At 36.2% G+C, this 21,971-nt stretch overlaps 1 protein-coding gene across 1 annotated transcript in view; it reads right to left on the reverse strand.

Annotated features, from left to right (window-relative positions):
• Positions 1-3,721: 3,721 nt before the first annotated feature.
• The window catches only part of GRM8 (glutamate metabotropic receptor 8), a 794,802-nt gene continuing 776,552 nt past the window's right edge, over positions 3,722-21,971 (reverse strand). The window contains exon 10 of the mRNA XM_082472362.1: positions 3,722-14,060. Coding sequence (XP_082328488.1) covers positions 14,011-14,060 — 50 coding nt within the window. The 3' untranslated portion in view covers positions 3,722-14,010. The remainder of the gene's footprint in view (positions 14,061-21,971) is intronic.

A 21,971-nucleotide genomic window follows, 5' to 3' on the forward strand; every position in this document is an offset into this window, starting at 1 on the left:
TGGAAGCCAGCCAGGCACTGCCTTGGGTTTAGCCAGTAGGAGGCAACTAGAGGAGATTTGAGGGCAGGAGAGTTAGGCTGAGGTAGGTCTTCTTCTGTCTCCCTCTTTCCTGGGTTGCCATGGGTAGTTCTATCCATCGTCATAAAAAAAAAAAAAAAAGCCATGTGGCAATGTCCAAAAACATTTCATGACACTTTGTACAGAAATGACAGGCTTAAAAAATGAAAAGAGAAGAGAAGAAAACAAAACAAAACAAAAAAGGCAAACCTTTTAAATGCTATCCTTTCCAGAAACCTGAAATTTATACTAGGCTGAGTGTCAGACAACTATTTAAGGTAATTAATATGGTTTGCTGTTAAAATACAGATTAATGAGACTTTTAAATAAGTTCTAACATGTTCATATTTGCATTTCACAATGCTTGTTTTTATTTATCAGTGAATTATACACATGTATACCTGGAAGGGACCTGCTTCAGGCTGATATATGATTAGTCATCCTGAGCAGATAATTTTTTTATTGCTTTTTAGAAATACCTACAACTGCTCATCATCACCAGTACCAGTCTCTGTGGTCAGGGTATACTTGCTAGAGTCATAGGGGACTTCTCTGCTGTCCATGATGATTTGGTTCCAGGTTACTTAGAGTTGACAAATTTTGAATCCTTGTTTTATCTTACTCAATGCCATGTTAAAAACTGTATGATGATAAATCTCAAAAGGCACCCACAAATCAGCGATTATTAGAGATGAAATGTTTCCCAACTTCGAAACTCTGTAGGGATTTTTTGCTTTTCTTCTAACATCTATCACAGTTGAGACCACAGATGGTGTCTTTATTTCTCTGTGTTCTTTGCAGCCCTTGGCCGGATGACTGGCACATTGCAGGTACTCAGCCCATAATTGCTGGGGGTCATCTAGTCGCACCTTACGATTTAAAGCAAGAAACTTCTGCACATAATTTCTTAGAGATGGTCATTTAACTCCCATCCGAAACCTTGTCATATTGCAAGGCAGTTTCAATCTGCCTTGATAATTTGACCAAATTCAATCCTTCTTCTAAGGACCGCCCATGAATCTGAAGTCAGTTATTTTGCATTTTCTCTTTACCTAAGTCTTCTCTTTTAACTTAACATACGTAATTCTTTATTTTCTTTTCCCAAAATCCTACCGTATAATTTCAATTCATGTTCATTTAATTATACTCTAATTTGTTACTATTTCTCTTCAACTATGACCCCAGATATAAACCTATAGATTTGGTCTGATTAATATGGGATGTGACAAACTCTCCCTCTTATATTCTGAACACTATGCTTACTTTAATGCTGAATGAGACTCCATTGCCTCAAAAAAGTGAGTTATTGCATTTTAGTCACCTAAGTGAAAAGACAACTGTTAGCATTTTTGAGAAAAGACAGTGGCATGCCAAACAACACACCATTATCCAATTAGTCAACTAGAAAAGAGGTCCTTTTCAAGAGGGTTTTTGAGATCTGACTTCTCAACAGAGCTTCTGTTGTTTAACTAGCCTTCATCCTGTGTCACAAAGAGGCAAGGTGCTGGAAAAAACACATCATGAATACATAAGTTTTTTTTATTTGTGCAAAAATGCATTCCATAGACCATTAAAAAAGACAATTTTGATAACATGAGGCAGTAACATGGACCGATAAGAGAGATGACATTTTTAGAATTCTTAAAGAATAATTAGTAATTTCCATAAAGTGGACTCACTGTCTATTACTGTTACAGCCAGTAGTCAAAGTGAACAAATTTTGCATGCCATATTTACTCCCTAGGAACCCATGGCATGATAATTATATCTATTTAGTTTTTTACTCCTTGCTTAAGGTACAAGACCAAAACATTGGTGGGAGAATGACCCCTATTATTCATGTGCATGTTTAAATGCAATTCTACTGATTGAATGGCGAGTGGTGAGTAGAGTAAGATTAGAGTGAAGTCTTCTCTAGGTTGCCAGACTGAGAAGTACATGTTATTGGCCCTTGAATTTATTAAATAAAAAAAAGTAAATTTATTAAAGGTGCGTTAAAGACTTTTCATTTAGATCAAAGAAAAAGCCAAGATAGATTCTTCATATCGTATAGGAACTATATATGGTCTTGGCCATTTAAAACTCTCTACTGTAATTTCATAGTCAGTTAAAACCTTTGTATACTTATAAGTAATTATATTATGGTATGAAGAACCTATAGAATTGAGGCTAAATAATAGTAAAATTTGACAGGAAAAACTACCTGAAATGCACTGTGTATCATGGACCATTTATGGGCGAAAGTTTCTCCAACTCATCCCTCCAATCCAATGGTTCGCAAACTTACTGAGCACAAGTACTCATTTAAAAATGCGGATTCTCAAGACCTATACCCTGAAATTCTAATTCGATAGGCCTCTAGCAGGGCTTCATAAACTACATTTTAAACCACATCCCTATGGTCCCTGATCAAGTGGTGTTCAGCCCACTCTTGGAGAAACTTTGGATTAAAACTATCCTTAAAGAATTTTCATTTTAGTTGGTTTCTGAAATAATTGTGTTCTGTTGACCATCAAAGTAAATTTCTAGGGTTAGTGGGTACTAATCAGAGAGGAGAGGTGAGGCAGATTTATGGATATTTAAATGACTTATTTTAAACTAATTTTAGACTTACAGATTTATAGATTGTTTTTAAAGGCCAGCTCTTAAATGGTCCTTCTGTGATGCTGAGCATGATGAAATGGTAATATAAATGTGTGGTAGAAACACAAGGACTGAGCTCCCTGTTTGCTTCTTGCTTATCTTGTAAAATGACTTGCCCATGTATATTTATATAAGCTTTACATATTTTAATTTAGAAAATTGTCACCATTTACTGATATACAGTGTACACTCTTTTTTTGTATTTTTATGCTTCAAAATATGATGCCAGTCAGCTTAGTCAGTAGAGGGACCATACCATATTCACAGTATTTAAATTAAGCCCTAAAACTATACAATTTTAGAACATACTCTGAATATTTACTGCTAAATTTTCCATTAGAAAAACTATCTCTAGTCTAATAAATAATACGTAAACTTTATCCAGCCATTGAAAAGTTCAAGAAAAATCTTTATCACCATGTAGCTATGTTAGTGACCTGTGCACAACCTCTCAACAAAATACCTCCATTAAATATTTCAGTTCCATAGTATGGCTGAATTTTGACGTGCTTGAAGTGATTTTAAATATTTATTTAGCTTAATTCAGCATGAGTCATTTCATCCTGGATTCTAATGCTAACCTCAGAACATATAATGATTGAAAGAAGGAATCGTTGTTATGTATTCATGGTGAAAATTAAGTTAAAATATATTTTAACACACTTGTGAAATTCTAAAGCTGACAGCAATAAGGAATATACTACGAAGACATTTTCTCTTTATTATCATATTACATATGCCACTTTTGTATTCTGTAGGTAGAATGAGCCCCATAAATATGGTAATTATATTTGAATACTCTGCAGTCAATACACTCAGAAATTAAATATGTTGAAGCAGCCAAATTCTTCTCTTGTTGGTTATTAGTAAAGAGATAACTCCTCTGTGGGGGACAGCTGTCACTGTTAGTTTAAAATCCCTACTGTGTAAATTGGTGTAGGTACTGTCTGAAAAGTGAGGGTTTTTCTACGGTAGGCTATTATAGCTTCTTCATAAGCCAATCACATCAACCATCTGATTGTGTCTGTCCAGCAGCCCCAGGGCCCCATTAAAGATCTATTTCAGGTCTCAGATGCCTGCTGATAGAAGACACATATTCTCAAACTCCAGTTACAAGGCATGAACAGGTATAACAGTTTTTGAATTTGAAATTTCCATTTTACATAACACAATCTTGGTCTAGTTTTTGCTTCTTAGAAATCATCATAATTTTTTTGCTGTGGGTGGGGGGGAGGCGTGGGGGAAGTAGGGGAAAACTGGATAGGACTCAGACTATTACAACTTTAAAACACCTGAAAAACCTTTGTCTTAAATTGCGCCTTGGATCCAGTGTAGTGCTAATAAAGGTGCTTGTCAACTGACTATCCAAACACTTTCTCTCTCGCCCCTGACCTAGAAGATTGGACCTGCCAGTGAAAATGCAGCAAGGTCTCTGCCAATTCTGCCTTTTGCTCTGCCAAGAGTTTCCACTGTAATAGACTCCAAGACTATAGACAACTTCTGCTAATGGCAATGCTAAGGTTGTGGGCCTAGTAAATAGCCATTAGGTAATAACACTGATCAAGACAGAAAGAGGATGGCTGGGCTCAGTTTGGCCTAAGGGGTGTTAGCCCAACATTGTGGATTGTACATTTCTATTCTTGGCTCAATTAGTGATGGGTGATTTGACACTGAACTTGAATACTCTTCAGCTTTGGTCTTTCTGTCTGTAAGACATTATGATAATAATGTCTATATCTTAGGAAGGAGATCATGCACTAATTACTAAGGCAACTACTTGTGCATGAAAGAAACAATCATGGGTTGCCAACCTAAAAATATAATAAGAACACATTTACAAATGATTTGCGTGAACTTCTGAATAAAGTTACCCTGTATATAACAATTATAAAACTAGGTTGATTTGTGTGAACTTACCAGTAAGTTGTAAATACACCCCTCAAGTGGTCTTTTCATTTTTTTAAAAATTTCTTTCATAGTATTTGAAAATTTTCAAATGAGATATAACAGATCATAAACCATGAAGAAAAAGGCCTGCATTCTGTGTCTGGTCTTATAATGTACATGGATAACTGTAAAAATTTCACATTAGAGGCAACTCAGAATAAAAATTAAAACTCTAAAGCAAATAAAAAAGTTAGCACTAACTTGAATTTATCCAATATCCCTCATCAGAATACATTCCCCAGAGTTGGGAAGGATGGATAGCTCTCCAAGAACAGATACGACACACTAATATCAAATGCTAAATCAAAGGATTCCAGGAACAAGAATAGGCTTGTGCCTAATATTCCAGCTGACCCCTGTAGTATTGTGTCCTGACTCTCAGGTGACACATTCTCTCCAATACATAGCTCTGTACAAGCTCCACACCTAGGTGCTATATGATCTCCAGCAAGTTAGCTAATCAATCTTTGTCTCTGTTTCATCCTCTACAAACAGGGGTAATGATAGTACCAAACCCCCAAGGCTACTGCAAGGTTTGTTCCACTGCAGCACTTAGAAAGCTGTCTGATATAAGGGTGTCATAATCTTAGTGATTATAATTTTTATTATAATTATTGTAGTTGCTATTATCATTAGGTGACTTATCATCTCTCCCAGCTTGTAAGCTCTTTGCATCTCCACACAAGAAATAATATATGATTTTCACGTTGTTCTTACTGAAAGAATAAGTGAATGATTGAATGAATTAAATAATGAATTTTTTAAAAAGCAAGCCCTTGAGAAACAGGGAGCTTGTATAGTAGCAGAAAACATAACTAAAGTACTATACTCATGCAGCCCCTTAATATTTATTATGATCTCAGGCAATATTCCCTTTATTTACTTATTCTATATTTCAGGCAGATAGGTATGTTTCTTAAGAAGGAAATTGACCTCGGACAAAGAGTTTTGATTGGGATAAAAGATTGGGGGTTAAAAATAATATTCCTGGGGTAGATTCTGAGGAGCAGTATTCACTTTAAAATAACTCAGAAGCCAAGGAAACAGAAAGTTAGAGATTAAAGTTGATCCGAAGACCCACAGGCCATTCCTGGGAAAACAACAACACAATATCAACAACGACTACAATAATCAAACAAAATTTAAAATACCGTAAAAGAACTGGGATAGGCCTCAGGAGGTAGATAAGTGCTATTGAGAGAAGCTGGAAAGAAAAAAAAGTCAGCTCAGGGTTCAGCCTGGAAGAGGAAGTTTAGAGAAGAGGGAAGAATTCGGTGACATCAGGAGATGATCTGAGACCCTGGTGGAAATGTTGCAGGGGGAACAAATGCTCATTCTCAAAGTATTTCCTGTCATCAAATTTATCCCAGCATTTCTAGAGTTATTCCGGTTAGTGATCCATGCATCTTTAAAAATGCAAATCAAGGAGCCTGAGTGGGAAGAAATATTGGACATTCATACTTTAGTATGAATTATATTTCCTTCAACTCATTCTTCTCACAGTCACCTCATCTGCATAAATAGCAACAACCATCCTTTCAGCTACTTAAGTCAAAAACCCTGGAATCACCCTTTTCTCTCAACCACATCTATGCATCGGCAAATTAGTAAGATTTTCTGTTAAAATGTAGAGAGAGTTTAACCACTTTTCATCACCTCCACTGTCTTACTCAGCCCACTCCATGGTCCTGTCTACTCTGGATCATCCAAGAGTGTGTAACCAGTGTCTGTATTTCTGCCATTGCCTCCTTGAGGCTAATCTCATCTCATTACAGAAGTCATAAAGATGCAGTTAAAATTAAGACCCATATGTCATTCATTTGCTCAAGACCCTGTGAGGGTTTCCCATCAGTCAGGGTAAAAGTTCCAGTTCTTTCAGTGATCTACAAGGCCCTTCAAGATCTTGTTCTCCACCCCACTCCTCCCCTTTACCTTACCCTGCTCTAGATATGCTCATGCCTCAGGATCTGTCTCCTTCCTGTTCCCTCTGCCTTAGAATTCTCTTCCCCAAGACATTGTATAGATCAATCCCTCCTTTTCTTCAGGCTTTTAATCAAATGTCATCTTCCCTAGCTACCCTACCTAAAATTTCAACCCTGTACTCTACAAATGTTACTTCTTAACCTATTTCCTATCCATTTTCTCTGATTTATTTATTTTTCTCATCACTATTTATCACTATCTTACATACTCTATATTTTTTTCTTTTTTTAAAGACTGAGCATTGGGATTTTTTAAAATTTATTTATTTATTTATTTATTTATTTATTTATTTATTTATCTATCTATCTATCTTTGGCTGTGTTGGGTCTTCGTTTCTGTGCCAGGGCTTTCTCTAGTTGTGGCAAGTGGGGGCCACTCTTCATCGTGGTGCGCGGGCCTCTCACTATCGCGGCCTCTCCCGTTGCAGAGCACAGGCTCCAGACGCGCAGGCTCAGTAGTTGTGGCTCATGGGCCTAGTTGCTCCGTGGCATGTGGGATCTTCCCAGACCAGGGCTCGAACCCATGTCCCCTGCATTGGCAGGCAGATTCTCAACCACTGTGCCACCAGGGAAGCCCACATACTCTATATTTATACATCTATCTTGTTTATTATTTATCTCTTACACAGAAATATAAATACCTTGGGGACCAGGGTTGGTTTTTTGTTGTTGTCGTTTTTGTCCACTGTTATATTCTCAGCGCCTACAACATCTGCTACATAGCTGGTCCTCAGTAAATATTCTAAATAAAGTGAATAATTAAACTATCTTAAATATATGTTTTATTACTTAAAATCCAACTGTAGTAGCTTCCCTAGGGACCTTTGATATGCCTATTTGATATCTGTGTGTATTGGGGACAGGGACAACTTTGACATCGAAAAGTAATTTGGGATTGAGGCATTGGAGCATGGCAAAGTATCAGTGGGTCCAAAAATGGAAAATGGGAAAAGAGGACCTCTGAATACCTAGAATGTATGTAGAGGCTATCAGTCAACTGGATGACATCTTCAGGAGGTACAAAGAAGTTCAAGAACATTATGAGAAAAAAAATAAGTACAGAAACCACACCTCATCTATTTTATAATTTTGCTTCCTCTTCCTTCTTCCAGATTAGTGAAGATTCTTATTGAGCTCCAATGCTACTAGTACTCCATTCAGAAAATTGAAGTGGGGTACATGGGCGTTCATAAATTCTAGGATATTTGTAGAAAAACAGAGCTCTATTCATCATACCTCTCCCCTTGCCAACTCCAGCCCTTTGACGGGGAAGACCTCATTCTTGCTTCTCTTGCCTGGAAGATGCCAGTGGCAGGATCTGAGAAAAGGCCTTGTTGGGGTGGGCAAGGGTTAATAGCCAAGGACAACTAGAAGATATGCATGGATATGTGATAAATTATCCATGGTTTGTCATCTTTGGGGATGCTCTTGAAAAACTAATTTGCCCTTTCAGGGTAATATACTACAAAAAAAGGGAGAAGAAATACCCCCTAGAGATGACAATACCTATGGGACAAAAGGAAGAAGTCACGCTTTCACAGATTATTTGTGGAACTGCCAGATAAGGAACTGTTAGCTGAAGGCAGCTACACACTTATTCACATCTATCCTCCGTATCGTCTTATTCAATCCAGCCTCTGAATTGCACACACAGTAAAGAATAAAGATAGGAAAGAATAATTAAAATAGAGTCCCATTCCAGAACTCTTCCATTACTAACTTGGATTATCTTAATATGATTTTAAGCGCATTTGTGATGTTTATTATTCAGATACTGCAAATGCAGTGCTTGAAATTAGGGGAAACAAAACAATAAAATAAAACTTAGAAAAATTATCCAAAACATGGAAATAGGCAAAAATGGTGATTTTTTTTTCAGCACAGTGCTACATTTGAATTTCTATCAACATGGTTATTTTATAGCTCTGTAAATACAGGGGTTAATTTGTCAAACTTTATCCAGTAGTTTCAAATAATGTCTGTCCAGTGAAGAGATAACCTCTAAGTTTACAGTTTATTACACCTTAAGACACTAAACTAGTTTTATATATAATCCTCTGATTTATCCCAATATTTATTTATATATTAAATATATTATATACATCATTAGCTTCTCAAATGCTCTTTGTGCTAGTTTTAACATCTTACTGGTTCCCTAATTAATAAATGGATTGAATAAAATCCTTGACTTTTTCATTTTACCTCTTTATGAAAGTTGTATCAATATTTTTAACTCTTTCAGAATTATACTTTAACATTCTGATAATTTTCATTAGCTCTCAAGATCATCCTATGTTCTAGTGAACTTACCTAATTAAAATTAGTTCATTGGTAAATAATCTTATATGCTTACTTCAAAATCTGATACATCACACGGATGATTTGCCTTTCCTGTTTTCTATAACCACATCACCCCTACCTCCTATCCAAGTCATTACATGGCCAATTTTTATTTTTTAATAGGTCCCAATCCACGCTTGACCTTCATGACTTTGTAACAAGTTATTTGTCAAAGTTAGCTTTGCTAAAACTACTTAATAAGGCATTACACAATTAGAAAAATATTTAATAGGTCAAATTTCTTTTTCTCTATCCTTATCCCTCTGAAAGTAGCCAAAATATAGTACAAGGCTTTACATTTATAATACACTAAGTTCAACAGAGAGAAAAATATTCCGAATGTCCCAATGAAGGGTTAAATTAAATAAAAAATAATGGCACCCATAAGTCACAATATCATTAAAAGTTATGCTACAAAAAAATTTTTGTAAGAAAAAAACTGAAATAGAACATAGACAATATTTTTTTTAAACAATAATTGTTCTTCTTTTTGCTATATAATATGACACTTTCCAAGAATAAAAGCAAGTTTCTGAACATTCATAGGCTTCATTTTTTCTTAAGGAAATCTTTTCTTCTAGCTAAAGCCAAATGTTTCTTCATTATTCATATCTCCATTAAAGGAGAACCATAATAAAAGAAAAAAGAAGCATTTCTAAACATTATTTTGTATGATTAGAATGTTCTATAATTTGGTATTATTTCTTATTCATCCTTTCATGCAACCTTATTGTTATTTTTAGCAATTTTATTCTAAAAGATGGATGAAATACTGACATTAAATAAATGAAATGAGAAAAATTGGTAAGTTGCATAATAGAGTTTAAGAATGTCATTTCATCCACTTGCTGACTAAATAAAATATCAGTACACATTACCAACAAACACATGAAAGTATTCTCAACATCACTAATCATTAGAGAAATGCAAATCAAAACCACAATGAGGTATCACCTCACACCGGTCAGAATGGCCATTGTCAAAAAATCTACAAACAATAAATGCTGGAGAGGGTGTGGAGAAAAAGGAACCCTCTTACACTGTTGTTGGGAATGTAAATTGATACAGCCAGTACGGAGAACAGTATGGAGGTTCCTTAAAAAACTAAAAATAGAGCTACCATATGACCCAGCAATCCCACTCCTGGGCATATACCCTGAGAAAACCATAATTCAAAAAGAGACATGTACCACAATGTTCATAGCAGCCGTATTTACAATAGCCAGGACATGGAAGCAATCTAAGTGTCCATCGACAGACAAATGGGTAAAGAATTTGTGGCACATATATACAATGGACAGGCATAAAGAAACGAAATTGAGTTATTTGTAGTGAGGTGGATGGACCTAGAGTCTGTCATAAAAAGTGAAGTAAGTCAGAAAGAGAAAAACAAATACCATATGGTAACACATATATATGGAATCTAAAAAAAAAAAAAAATGGTCCTGATGAACCTAGTGGCAGGACAGGAATAAAGACACAGATGTAGAGAATGGACTTGCGGACACGGGGAGGGGTAAGGGTAAGCTGGGATGAAGTGAGAGAGTAGCATTGACATATATATGCTACCAAATGTAAAATAAGACAGCTAGTGGGAAGCAGCCGCATAGCACAAGGAGATCAACTTAGTGCTTTGTGACCACCTAGAGGGGTGGGATAGGGAGGGTGGGAAGGAGACGCAAGAGGGAGGGGATATGGGGATATATGTATATGTATAGCTGATTCAGTTTGTTATAAAGCAGAAACTAACACACCATTGTAAAGCAAGTATACTCCAATAAAGATGTAAAAAAAAAAAAAAAGATAGACTCAAAAAAAAATAAAAATTAAAAATAAATAAATAAATAAAATATCAGTGTTGGCTAACATAATTTAGAAAATTGTTAATATTCTTTCTTCACTGTCATTGGTAAATAATAGAGAATATAGAGTCAAAGGGGAAGGAAATAAAATGACACAAACTTCTGCTCTTAGTGAGATTTCCTGTAATATGGTATTTAAGTTAAAAAAGTAAAATCCTGTTCATCTGAAACGTTAAATTATCTGTAAAAGTTTCTGATAAACACTAAAAATTAAGCTTAATCATTTAGTTCCTATTCATGTTCCAACGGTCTTCCCTCAAGCTTACATTTATGATTAGTTTTCCTTAAAAATAAAATTAGTTTGTGCCAGATCAACCGTCATGGATTTAGATGCCTTTAAATATTAGCTAGCATAAGCTATTTTTTTAAAAAGATTGAGGTCAGATTTGGTTGGCCCAAGGTCACACTAATATATCGCTTATTGTCTACTAGTGACATTTGCTGAATATTACCTTAGGCTACATTTTTAGTATTCCCTCTGGCATGCTGAGATTAGATGTGACATTTCTTGGCCAGAATAAAACACAAGGTCGATTCTAAAGACTATAATACTATATTTTTTCATGCAACTTTGCATTTGCTTATCTACGGTACACAGGCAGTTAGTTAGTTTTAAAGCGTGGGACTTATGAAACACTACTGGCACATGCTAAATCCTTCTCCTTACAGGATGCCTCCCCACACTGTCCCAGCGTGTATAACTATCTCCTGAGCCCTCAGCAAAATCCCTGAGAAAATAACCACAGTGGAGGTCAGAATGCTCCAGCTCCTACTATAAGAGGTTGAGGGAATTTATCCTCCCACTGCCTGGGGAGGGTGACAGTTTCATCAAGAAAATTTTCCACTGAGATAATGTTATAAAGGATGATTGGCATATGTAAATCTATGAGGACTATTATTCAACTCTATTATGAGTTAAAAAGATTTTGTAGAACACCAAATAATTATCAATTATTTATAAAAGTACTTAGGAAAGAAAACCCATTGGTAAGTTTGTAATAGGAAGAACAATTTTGAAATGTCATGAATTTTGCTTAATATTTTATTTTTCTTCCTAAAGCCTTAAAAGAAAAAAGTAATAATAATAATAATAATAATAAAAACCCACCTTTGGCCTGAAAGCCAGCTTTGCTCTCATAATCACCCTGTTGCATCCACTTACCCTGACTAGAGTCAATTAGTAAATGAAAATATGAATATGTACTTGAATTTCTCTCTGAATGAAATGCGAGGCTTGTAAAATTCAAGCATTTTTCTCAAGCAAACATGTATATACTTACTAGTTTAAAAAAAATCTTTAAAATGACTAATAATCTCCAATACGAAGAAAACTTGTCAGTTTAAAAATTAAAATACAATTATAATTACTTTTCTTGGTATGGCTATTGGTACTGAGCTACATGGCACAATAAAATATAGTAAATATGCAGTTATGAGTTTCCTTCATTTTAAACTAGGTCTTATCTAGAAAGGCACACCTAGAGGTGGGTTTATGATCCTGATTACAGGATTGTATTTATCAGTAATTCAGATAATCTGAAAACTTGAAAACAATACTCTCACTCTTGATTTAAATATTATCTACAAACAACAAATAACTATTAGGAGAAACTCAACAAGAGGCCAATAAGTACCTATTTCCTTCTGGATGTAGCTCTCTGTCTGGGTTGGTATCTAGGAAATGCTACTGTATGCTGAAGGAGCCTAAGCTATGCTACGTCAACTCTCTGTGTTAAATAAAGTGACTGTCAATATCCTGGTTGAAGCTACAGAGCACAGATAGCTCTTTATATCTATAAGGGATGCAATGAGCCGTCCAAGCTAACTCAGCAGAGAGAACATTTACTAACAAACAAAATGATTGTAGAGAACCATTGACTTGATGGATGTCTGGGACTGTGTAGAATGGAGGCGCCCATGACGAAAATGGTAGCAGATTTGAAGGCCTTTAATGGGCTCCTCTTACCCATCCTAGTGTGGTTCATTAGCATGACACAGGCTCCTTGTTTTCTCTCTCTTTAATGATACTGTTCTATGAACCAATGAATGTTTTCATTTGGAAAATAAGAAAGCACTGACATGTTATCTGAACTGTGGTTTCTTTAGTGATGCCAAGGGAATAAATACGCTAATTCTGTGCTTTGAGGAATGTATTGGGTAAGGCCCATTACTTCACTGATTTCAGTGGATACTAGGCCCAGGTGAGAAAAAGTTAATATTACACACCTTGGAATATTTCTTTTTGCAAAAGTTTGACTTAGAAAATGGAGAATTTCAGTGACACTTGGATATACTTTTAGATGGTGATTTTCAGATTACATTCTCCCAAGTTTAACTCATCATTTGTTAATTATGATACCTGAAGCAATTGACCTCAAGCTACTGCTTGATTCTTCATAAAAGAAGCAAGTACTATGAAAAGCTACCACATAAATCTTGAAATATTCACAAAAATCTTACACAAATATTTTTTCATATAGAAATGAAAGACCGTGTTCTTCACATACACGCAAACATACAAAAAGACATTCCTCGAGGAAATAGTAGTTTCTTGGCACACCAGGGCTTTTACAACAGCAGTTAAATAACAGCAGCAGTGCCAACTGGAAAGAGTTTTCCCTGGCTTTAAAACTGGAACGAAACAACTCTCAACATTTGCAAAACATTCCTTTATTATTAGAAATAAATTATTTGTATAAAAAATTGCATGCGTCAACCATTGCATTTATTTTTAGCACAACCCAGGGCTTCAATCTGGTCAGCCATTACAAGAAACAGACTCATTGTCTTATACAAGTTGAACAATGTGGGACAGGAATGGGAGTTCTCACAGTCACGGAAAAATACTTACAAGAATAACATCAGACATGGTTTATTTCAACAGCATTTTTTTTTTTCACAAGCTAACATTAGTTTTCCTTTTGTGATTTTTTTTTTAACTGCTCATGAGTAAGCAATACTTTAGCTTGACACTCATTGGTTGTATTATATAAAATGGGTTTCTTCACTTCCTGTTATTGATACTTTTGGCTTGTGGCTACTTTTTGTTCCTTACAAGATTGACTATTGATTTGATTGATTGTAGTCTACAGAGATCTCCAGGAGTGAGTGTTGGTGGTGTCACGTTCATTGTTTAAGATCGCATACCACATTTCTTCATATTGTATCATTTCCCTGTTTCAGATTGAATGATTGCTGTAGCTGATATATGTCGTCTTGGTAGAGGAAGCTGTTGAGACAAATTAAGACAAATTATAGTACGGAATAATAAATTAGTTTGTTTAAATGATTTTAAAATTCAAATATTGCAATGACTTTTTATGATATGTGGTCTTTACAACCTGTTATTATTTTAAACAGTGTAGTAGGATTTCAACAATTGTAGAAATAAAAATCAGCAGAATTTTTAACCTGTAAAACCACTAGTCTCACTTATAGTGTAGACATTTAGCAGAAAACTGAAAATGTGAATGCCCTGGTCTTTAATATATTTAGGTGAAATTCAATTTAAATGTGCATTTTGACTAACAGACGTTTACAATATAAAAAATGAAAGAACAGATGAAATCTCTATCCTGCAAAATGAAAAAATAATTTTTTTTTTACAACCCACGTTAAAGACCTCAATTCTTTGAGTCTGATTTGATGACCAAGAAAGAGATAGTCATTATAATTAGTCGTGCTTTGAGAATGAATATATCTTCTGTTTAAAAATAGTACTTTTAGACTCTAGAAGTGAACACAGTAAAATATCAATGTGTATTGCCAATACGTATTTATGGTCTGGTTTCATCCAAAGGATACAAATGGAGATGTTTAAAAAATAAATAAAGACTCAAAGAAGGAAATGAATATTTAATTGTTCTGGTACCAACTTATCATGAACTAAAACCCATTATTGTAAGATTATTAGAAAAATATGAACAAGAAAATATTCTAAGTCAAATTTATATTCATACTTAAATTTCCAGAAATACAAATCTAAATCCAAATAATTACTTTGCGTTTTTGAAAGATGTGATGGAATAAATCTCTGTTTTAAAATTCAAAAGTGATATCCTATTTATTTTTCAGTGGAACTCTGGAATGAATAATCATAAGAAGAAAGAAGAAAAAGTGCAAAACATGTATGTATTTCACTATATAAATCCAATTCAGGGTGAAACAGATTTTTAGAGAATGATTTACTTTTGAACATTGAATAAGGAAATTGTAAAGTTTCTTCTCTGAAATAATTGGAAATTAGACTCATTCATTGTAGTGTACATGAATACTGGTAATTGACCAGACAAGTTCTTACCAGAGACCAGGATCAGACAAAGTCCACAGTGACTAAAATTAATGCAGGTAGCCCAGGAAGTGCTAGCTGTAGAGGTTTTTGCTGTTTTTTTATTTCATTGAATATTATGAGCTTCATGCCAAAAACAGGTGGGACATACCTGCTTATCTTTCTATGTTGCTCACATTAGGTTATTATTGAGGAACAGTGGAAAGGAAGTAGATCTTACACTTTTTTTTTTAATAGATCTTTTTTTTTTTTTTTCTAATCGTGTGTTATCCAGGTTGCCAACTTTATTTCCTACTTTATTTCCTTGATTGTTTTACAAAATTTTTCAATAATTGAGATGGTATAAAGGCTTTGATAGAAAATGTGGTTTGCACATATATATATGTCTATATATACATATACATATGCACACACATGTAAACACATATTTTTTAAAATTTATTTTTGGCTGCACTGGGTCTTCGTTGCTGTGCGCGGGCTTTCTCTAGTTGTGGCGAGTGGGGGCTACTCTTTGTTGCAGTGCACAGGCTTCTCATTGCGGTGGCTTCTCTTGTTGAGGAGCACAGGTTCTAGGCGTGCGGGCTTCAGTAGTTGTAGCATGTGGGCTCAGTAGTTGTGGTACACGGCCTCAGTTGATCCACAGCACGTGGGATCCTCCCAGAACAGGGCTCGAACCCGTGTCCCCCCGCATTGGCAGGCAGATTCTCAACCACGGCACCACCAGGGAAGCCCTTTTTGTAGATTCCAATGCTGACAATATTATTCATGATATATTCCACTACCATTTTTCCATCTACAATTTGTCCTTTGATTGTTGTCTCTTTGCCAAGCCATTTTTGGAAATGAATCATTGAGCCACCATCTAATGTTATGATGCTCTTTACTTTCTGGTTATCTGATGTGGTTTCATCAAATTCTTCTCCCAGTTTGAAGGAGATCTCAGTATTTTTTTTTTTTAAACATCTTTATTGAAGTATAATTGCTTCACAGTGGTGTGTTAGTTTCTGCTTTATAACAGAGTGACTCAGCTACACATATACACATGTTCCCATATCTCCTCCCTCCCGCATCTCCCTCCCTCCCACCCTCCCCATCCCACCCTCCCAGGCGGTCACAAAGCACCGAGCTGATCTCCCTGTGCTATGCGGCTGCTTCCCACTAGCTATCTATTTTACATTTGGTAGTGTATATATGTCCATGACACTCTCTCACCCTGTCACATCTCACCCCTCCCCCTCCCCATATCCTCAAGTCCATTCTTTAGTATGTCTGTGTCTTTATTCCCATCTTGCCACTAGGTTCTTCATGACATGTTTTTTCCCTTAGATTCCATATATATGTGTTAGCATACTGTATTTGTTTTTCTCTTTCTGACTTACTTCACTCTGTATGACAGACTCTAACTCCATCCACCTCATTACAAATACCTCCATTTCATTTCTTGTTATGGCTGAGTAATATTCCATCGTACATATGTGCCACATCTTCTTTATCCATTCATCCGATGATGGACACTTAGGTTGCTTCCATGTCCTGGCTATTGTAAATAGAGCTGCAATGAACACTTTGGTACATGACTCTTTTTGAATTATGGTTTTCTCAGGGTATATGCCCAGTAGTGGGATTGCTGGGTCGTATGGTAGTTCTATTTTTAGTTTTTTAAGGAACCTCCATACTGTTCTCCATAGTGGCTGTATCAATTTACATTCCCACCAACAGTGCAAGAGGGTTCCCTTTTCTCCACACCCTCTCCAGCATTTATTGTTTGTAGATTTTTTGATGATGGCCATTCTGACCGGTGTGAGATGATACCTCATTGTAGTTTTGATTTGCATTTCTCTAATGATTAATGATGTTGAGCATTCTTTCATGTGTTTGTTGGCCATCTGTATATCTTCTTTGGAGAAATGTCTATTTAGGTCTTCTGCCCATTTTTGGATTGGGTTGTTTGTTTTTTTGTTATTGAGCTGCATGAGCTGCTTGTAAATTTTGGAGATTAATCCTTTGTCAGTTGCTTCATTTGCAAATATTTTCTCCCATTCTGAGGGTTGTCTTTTGGTCTTGTTTATGGTTTCCTTTGCTGTGCAAAAGCTTTTAAGTTTCATTAGGTCCCATTTGTTTATTTGTGTTTTTATTTCCATTTCTCTAGGAGCTGGGTCAAAAAGGATCTTGCTGTGATTTATGTCATAGAGTGTTCTGCCTATGTTTTCCTCTAAGAGTTTGATAGTGTCTGGCTTTACACTTAGGTCTTTAATCCATTTTGAGTTTATTTTTGTGTATGGTGTCAGGGAGTGTTCTAATTTCATACTTTTACATGTACCTGTCCAATTTTCCCAGCACCACTTATTGAAGAGGCTGTCTTTTCTCCACTGTATATGCTTGCCTCCTTTATCAAAGATAAGGTGACCATATGTGCGTGGGTTTATCTCTGGGCTTTCTATCCTGTTCCATTGATCTATATTTCTGTTTCTGTGCCAGTACCAAACTGTCTTGATTACTGTAGCTTTGTAATATAGTCTGAAGTCAGGGAACCTGATTCCTCCAGCTCCATTTTTCTTTCTCAAGATTGCTTTGGCTATTCGGGGTCTTTTGTGTCTCCATACAAATTGTGAAATTTTTTGTTCTAGTTCTGTGAAAAATGCCAGTGGTAGTTTGATAGGGATTGCATTGAATCTGTAGATTGCTTTGGGTAGTAGAGTCATTTTCACAATGTTGATTCTTCCAATCCAAGAACATGGTATATCTCTCCATCTATTTGTATCATCTTTAATTCCTTTCATCAGTGTCCTATAATTTTCTGCATACAGGTCTTTTGTCTCCTTAGGTAGGTTTATTCCTAGATATTTTATTCTTTTTGTTGCAATGGTAAACGGGAGTGTTTTCTTAATTTCACTTTCCGATTTTTCATCATTAGTATATAGGAATGCAAGAGATTTCTGTGCATTAATTTTGTATCCTGCTACTTTACCAAATTCATTGATTAGCTCTAGTAGTTTTCTGGTGGCAGTTTTAGGATTCTCTATGTATAGTATCATGTCATCTGCAAACAGTGACAGCTTTACTTCTTCTTTTCCGATTTGGATTCCTTTTATTTCTTTGTCTTCTCTGATTGCTGTGGCTAACACTTCCAAAACTATGTTGGATAATAGTGGTGAGGGTGGGCAACCTTGTCTTGTTCCTGATCTTAGTGGAAATGGTTTCAGTTTTTCACCATTGAGGACAATGTTGGCTGTGGGTTTGTCATATATGGCCTTTATTATGTTGAGGAAAGCTCCCTCTATGCCTACTTTCTGCAGGGCTTTTATCATAAATGGGTGTTGAATTTTGTCGAAAGCTTTCTCTGCATCGATTGAGATGATCATATGGTTTTTCTCCTTCAATTTGTTAATATGGTGTATCACGTTGATTGATTTGCGTATATTGAAGAATCCTTGCATTCCTGGAATAAACCCCACTTGATCATGGTGTATAATCCTTTTAATGTGCTGTTGGATTCTGTTTGCTAGTATTTTGTTGAGGATTTTTGCATCTATGTTATCAGTGATATTGGCCTGTAGTTTTCTTTCTTTGTGACATCTTTGTCTGGTTTTGGTATCAGGGTGATGGTGGCCTCGTAGAATGAGTTGGGGAGTGTTCCTCCCTCTGCAATATTTTGGAAGAGTTTGAGAAGGATAGGTGTTAGCTCTTCTCTAAATGTTTGATAGAATTCGCCTGTGAAGCCATCTGGTCCTGGGCTTTTGTTTGTTGGAAGATTTTTAATCACAGTTTCAATTCCAGTGCTTGTGATTGGTCTGTTCATATTTTCTATTTCTTCCTGGTTCAGTCTCGGCAGGTTGTGCATTTCTAAGAATCTGTCCATTTCTTCCAGGTTGTCCATTTTATTGGCATAGAGTTGCTTGTAGTAATCTCTCATGATCGTTTGTATTTCTGCAGTGTCAATGGTTACTTCTCCTTTTTCATTTCTAATTTTATTGATTTGAGTCTTCTCCCTTTTTCTCTTGATGAGGCTGGCTAATGATTTATCAATTTTGTTTATCTTCTCGAAGAACCAGCTTTTAGTTTCATTGATTTTTGCTATTGTTTCCTTCATTTCTTTTTCATTTATTTCTGATCTGATCTTTATGATTTCTTTCCTTCTGCTAGCTTTGGGGTTTTTTTGTTCTCCTTTCTCTAATTGCTTCAGGTGCAAGGTTAGGTTGTTTATTCGAGATGTTTCCTGTTTCTTGAGGTAGGCTTGTATTGCTATAAACTTCCCTCTTAGCACTGCTTTTGCTGTGTCCCATAGGTTTTGGGTCGTCGTGTCTCCATTGTCATTTGTTTCTAGGTATTTTTTGATTTCCCCTTTGATTTCTTCAGTGATCACTTCGTTATTAAGTAGTGTATTGTGTAGCCTCCATGTGTTTGTATTTTTTACAGATCTTTTCCTGTAATTGATATCTAGTCTCATAGCATTGTGGTTGGAAAAGATACCTGATACGATTTCAATTTTCTTAAATTTACCAAGGCTTGATTTGTGACCCAAGATATGATCTATCCTGGAGAATGTTCCATGAGCACTTGAGAAAAATGTGTATTCTGTTGTTTTTGGGTGGAATGTCCTATAAATATCAATTAAGTCCATCTTGTTTAATGTATCATTTAAAGCTTGTGTTTCCTTATTTGTTTTCATTTTGGATGATCTGTCCATTGGTGAAAGTGGGGTGTTAAAGTCCCCTACTATGATTGTGTTACTGTTGATTTCCCCTTTTATGGCTGTTTGATAGTATTTGCCTTATGTATTGAGGTGCTCCTATGTTGGGTGCATAAATATTTACAATTGTTATACCTTCCTCTTGGATTGATCCCTTGATCATTATATAGTGTCCTTCTTTGTCTCTTGATTTTAAAGTCTATTTTGTCTGGTACGAGAATTGCTACTCCAGCTTTCTTTTGATTTCCATTTGCATGGAATATCTTTTTCCATCCCCTCACTTTCAGTCTGTATGTGTCTCTAGGTCTGAAGTGGGTCTCTTGTAGACAGCATATATATGGGTCTTGCTTTTGTATCCATTCAGCCAGTCTGTGTCTTTTGGTGGGAGCATTTAACCCATTTACATTTAAGGTAATTATCGATACATATGTTCCTATTCCCATTTTCTTAGATATTTTGTGTTTGTTATTGTAGGTGTTTTCCTTCTCTTGTGTTGCTTGCCTAGAGAAGTTCCTTTAGCATTTGTTGTAAAGCTGGTTTGGTGGTGCTGAACTCTCTCAGCTTTTGCTTGTCTGTAAAGGTTTTAATTTCTCCATCAAATCTGAATGAGATCCTTGCTGGGTAGAGTAACCTTGGTTGTAGGTTTTTCTCCTTCATGACTTTAAGTATATCCTGCCACTTCCTTCTGGCTTGCAGAGTTTCTGCTGAAAGATCAGCTGTTAACCTTATGGGGATTTCCTTGTGTGTTATTTGTTGTTTTTCCCTTGCTGCTTTTAATATGTTTTCTTTATATTTAATTTTTGATAGTTTGATTAATATGTGTCTTGGCATGTTTCTCCTTGGATTTATCCTGTATGGGACTCTCTGTGCTTCCAGGGCTTGATTAACTATTTCCTTTCCCATATTAGGGAAGTTTTCAACTATAATCTCTTCAAATATTTTCTCAGTCCCTTTCTTTTTCTCTTCTTCTTCTGGGACCCCTATAATTCGAATGTTGGTGCGTTTAATGTTGTCCCAGAGGTCTCTGAGACTGTCCTCAGTTCTTTTCATTCTTTTTTCTTTATCCTGCCCTGCAGTTGTTATTTCCACTATTTTATCTTCCAGGTCACTTATCCGTTCTTCTGCCTCAGTTATTCTGCTATCGATCCCGTCTAGAGTATTTTTAATTTCATTTATTGTGTTTTTCATCATTGCTTGGTTCCTCTTTAGTTCTTCTACATCCTTGTTAAATGTTTCTTGCATTTTGTCTATTCTATTTCCAAGATTTTGGATCATCTTTACTATCATTATTCTGAATTCTTTTTCAGGTAGACTGCCTATTTCCTCTGCATTTGTTAGGTCTGGTGTGTTTCGACCCTGCTCCTTCACCTGTTGTGTGGTTTTTGTCTTCTCATTTTGCTTATCTTACTGTGTTTGGGGTCTCCTTTTCACAGGCTGCAGGTTCGTAGTTCCCGTTGTTTTTGGTATCTGTCCCCAGTGGCTAAGGTTGGTTCAGTGAGTTGTGTAGGCTTCCTGGTGGAGGGGACTAGTGCCTGTGTTCTGGTGGATGAGGTTGGATCTTGTCTTTCTGGTGGGCAGGTCCACGTCTGGTGGTGTGTTTTGGGGTGTCTGTGGCCTTATTATGATTTTAGGCAGCCTCTCTGCTAATGGATGGGGCTGTGTTCCTGTCTTGCTAGTTGTTTGGCATAGGGTGTCCAGCACTGTAACTTGCTGGTCGTTGAGTGAAGTTGGGTCTTGATGTTGAGATGGAGATCTCTGAGAGATTTTCGCCGTTTGGTATTACGTGAAGCTGGGAGGTCTCTTGTGGACCAGTGTCCTGAAGTTGGCTCTCCCACCTCAGAGGCACAGCCCTGATGCCTGGCTGGAGCACCAAGAGCCTTTCATCCACACGGAAAAAAAAGAAAAGGGGAAAAATTAATATATCCTGTTCCCAAAATCCACCTCTTGAATTTGGGATGATTCGTTGTCTATTCAGGTATTCAACAGATGCAGGCACATCAAGTTGTTTGTGGAGCTTCTATCCGCTGCTTCTGAGGCTGCTGGGAGAGGTTTCCCTTTCTCTTCTTTGTTCATACAGCTCCCGGGGTTCAGCTTTGGATTTGGACCCGCCTCTGCGTGTAGGTCGCCTGAGGGCGTCTTTTGGGAGGTCTGACGTCTTCTGC

This window comes from Balaenoptera physalus (assembly GCF_965194825.1).
Source record: "Balaenoptera physalus genome assembly, chromosome: 8".
In the NCBI taxonomy this organism is placed as follows: domain Eukaryota; kingdom Metazoa; phylum Chordata; class Mammalia; order Artiodactyla; family Balaenopteridae; genus Balaenoptera; species Balaenoptera physalus.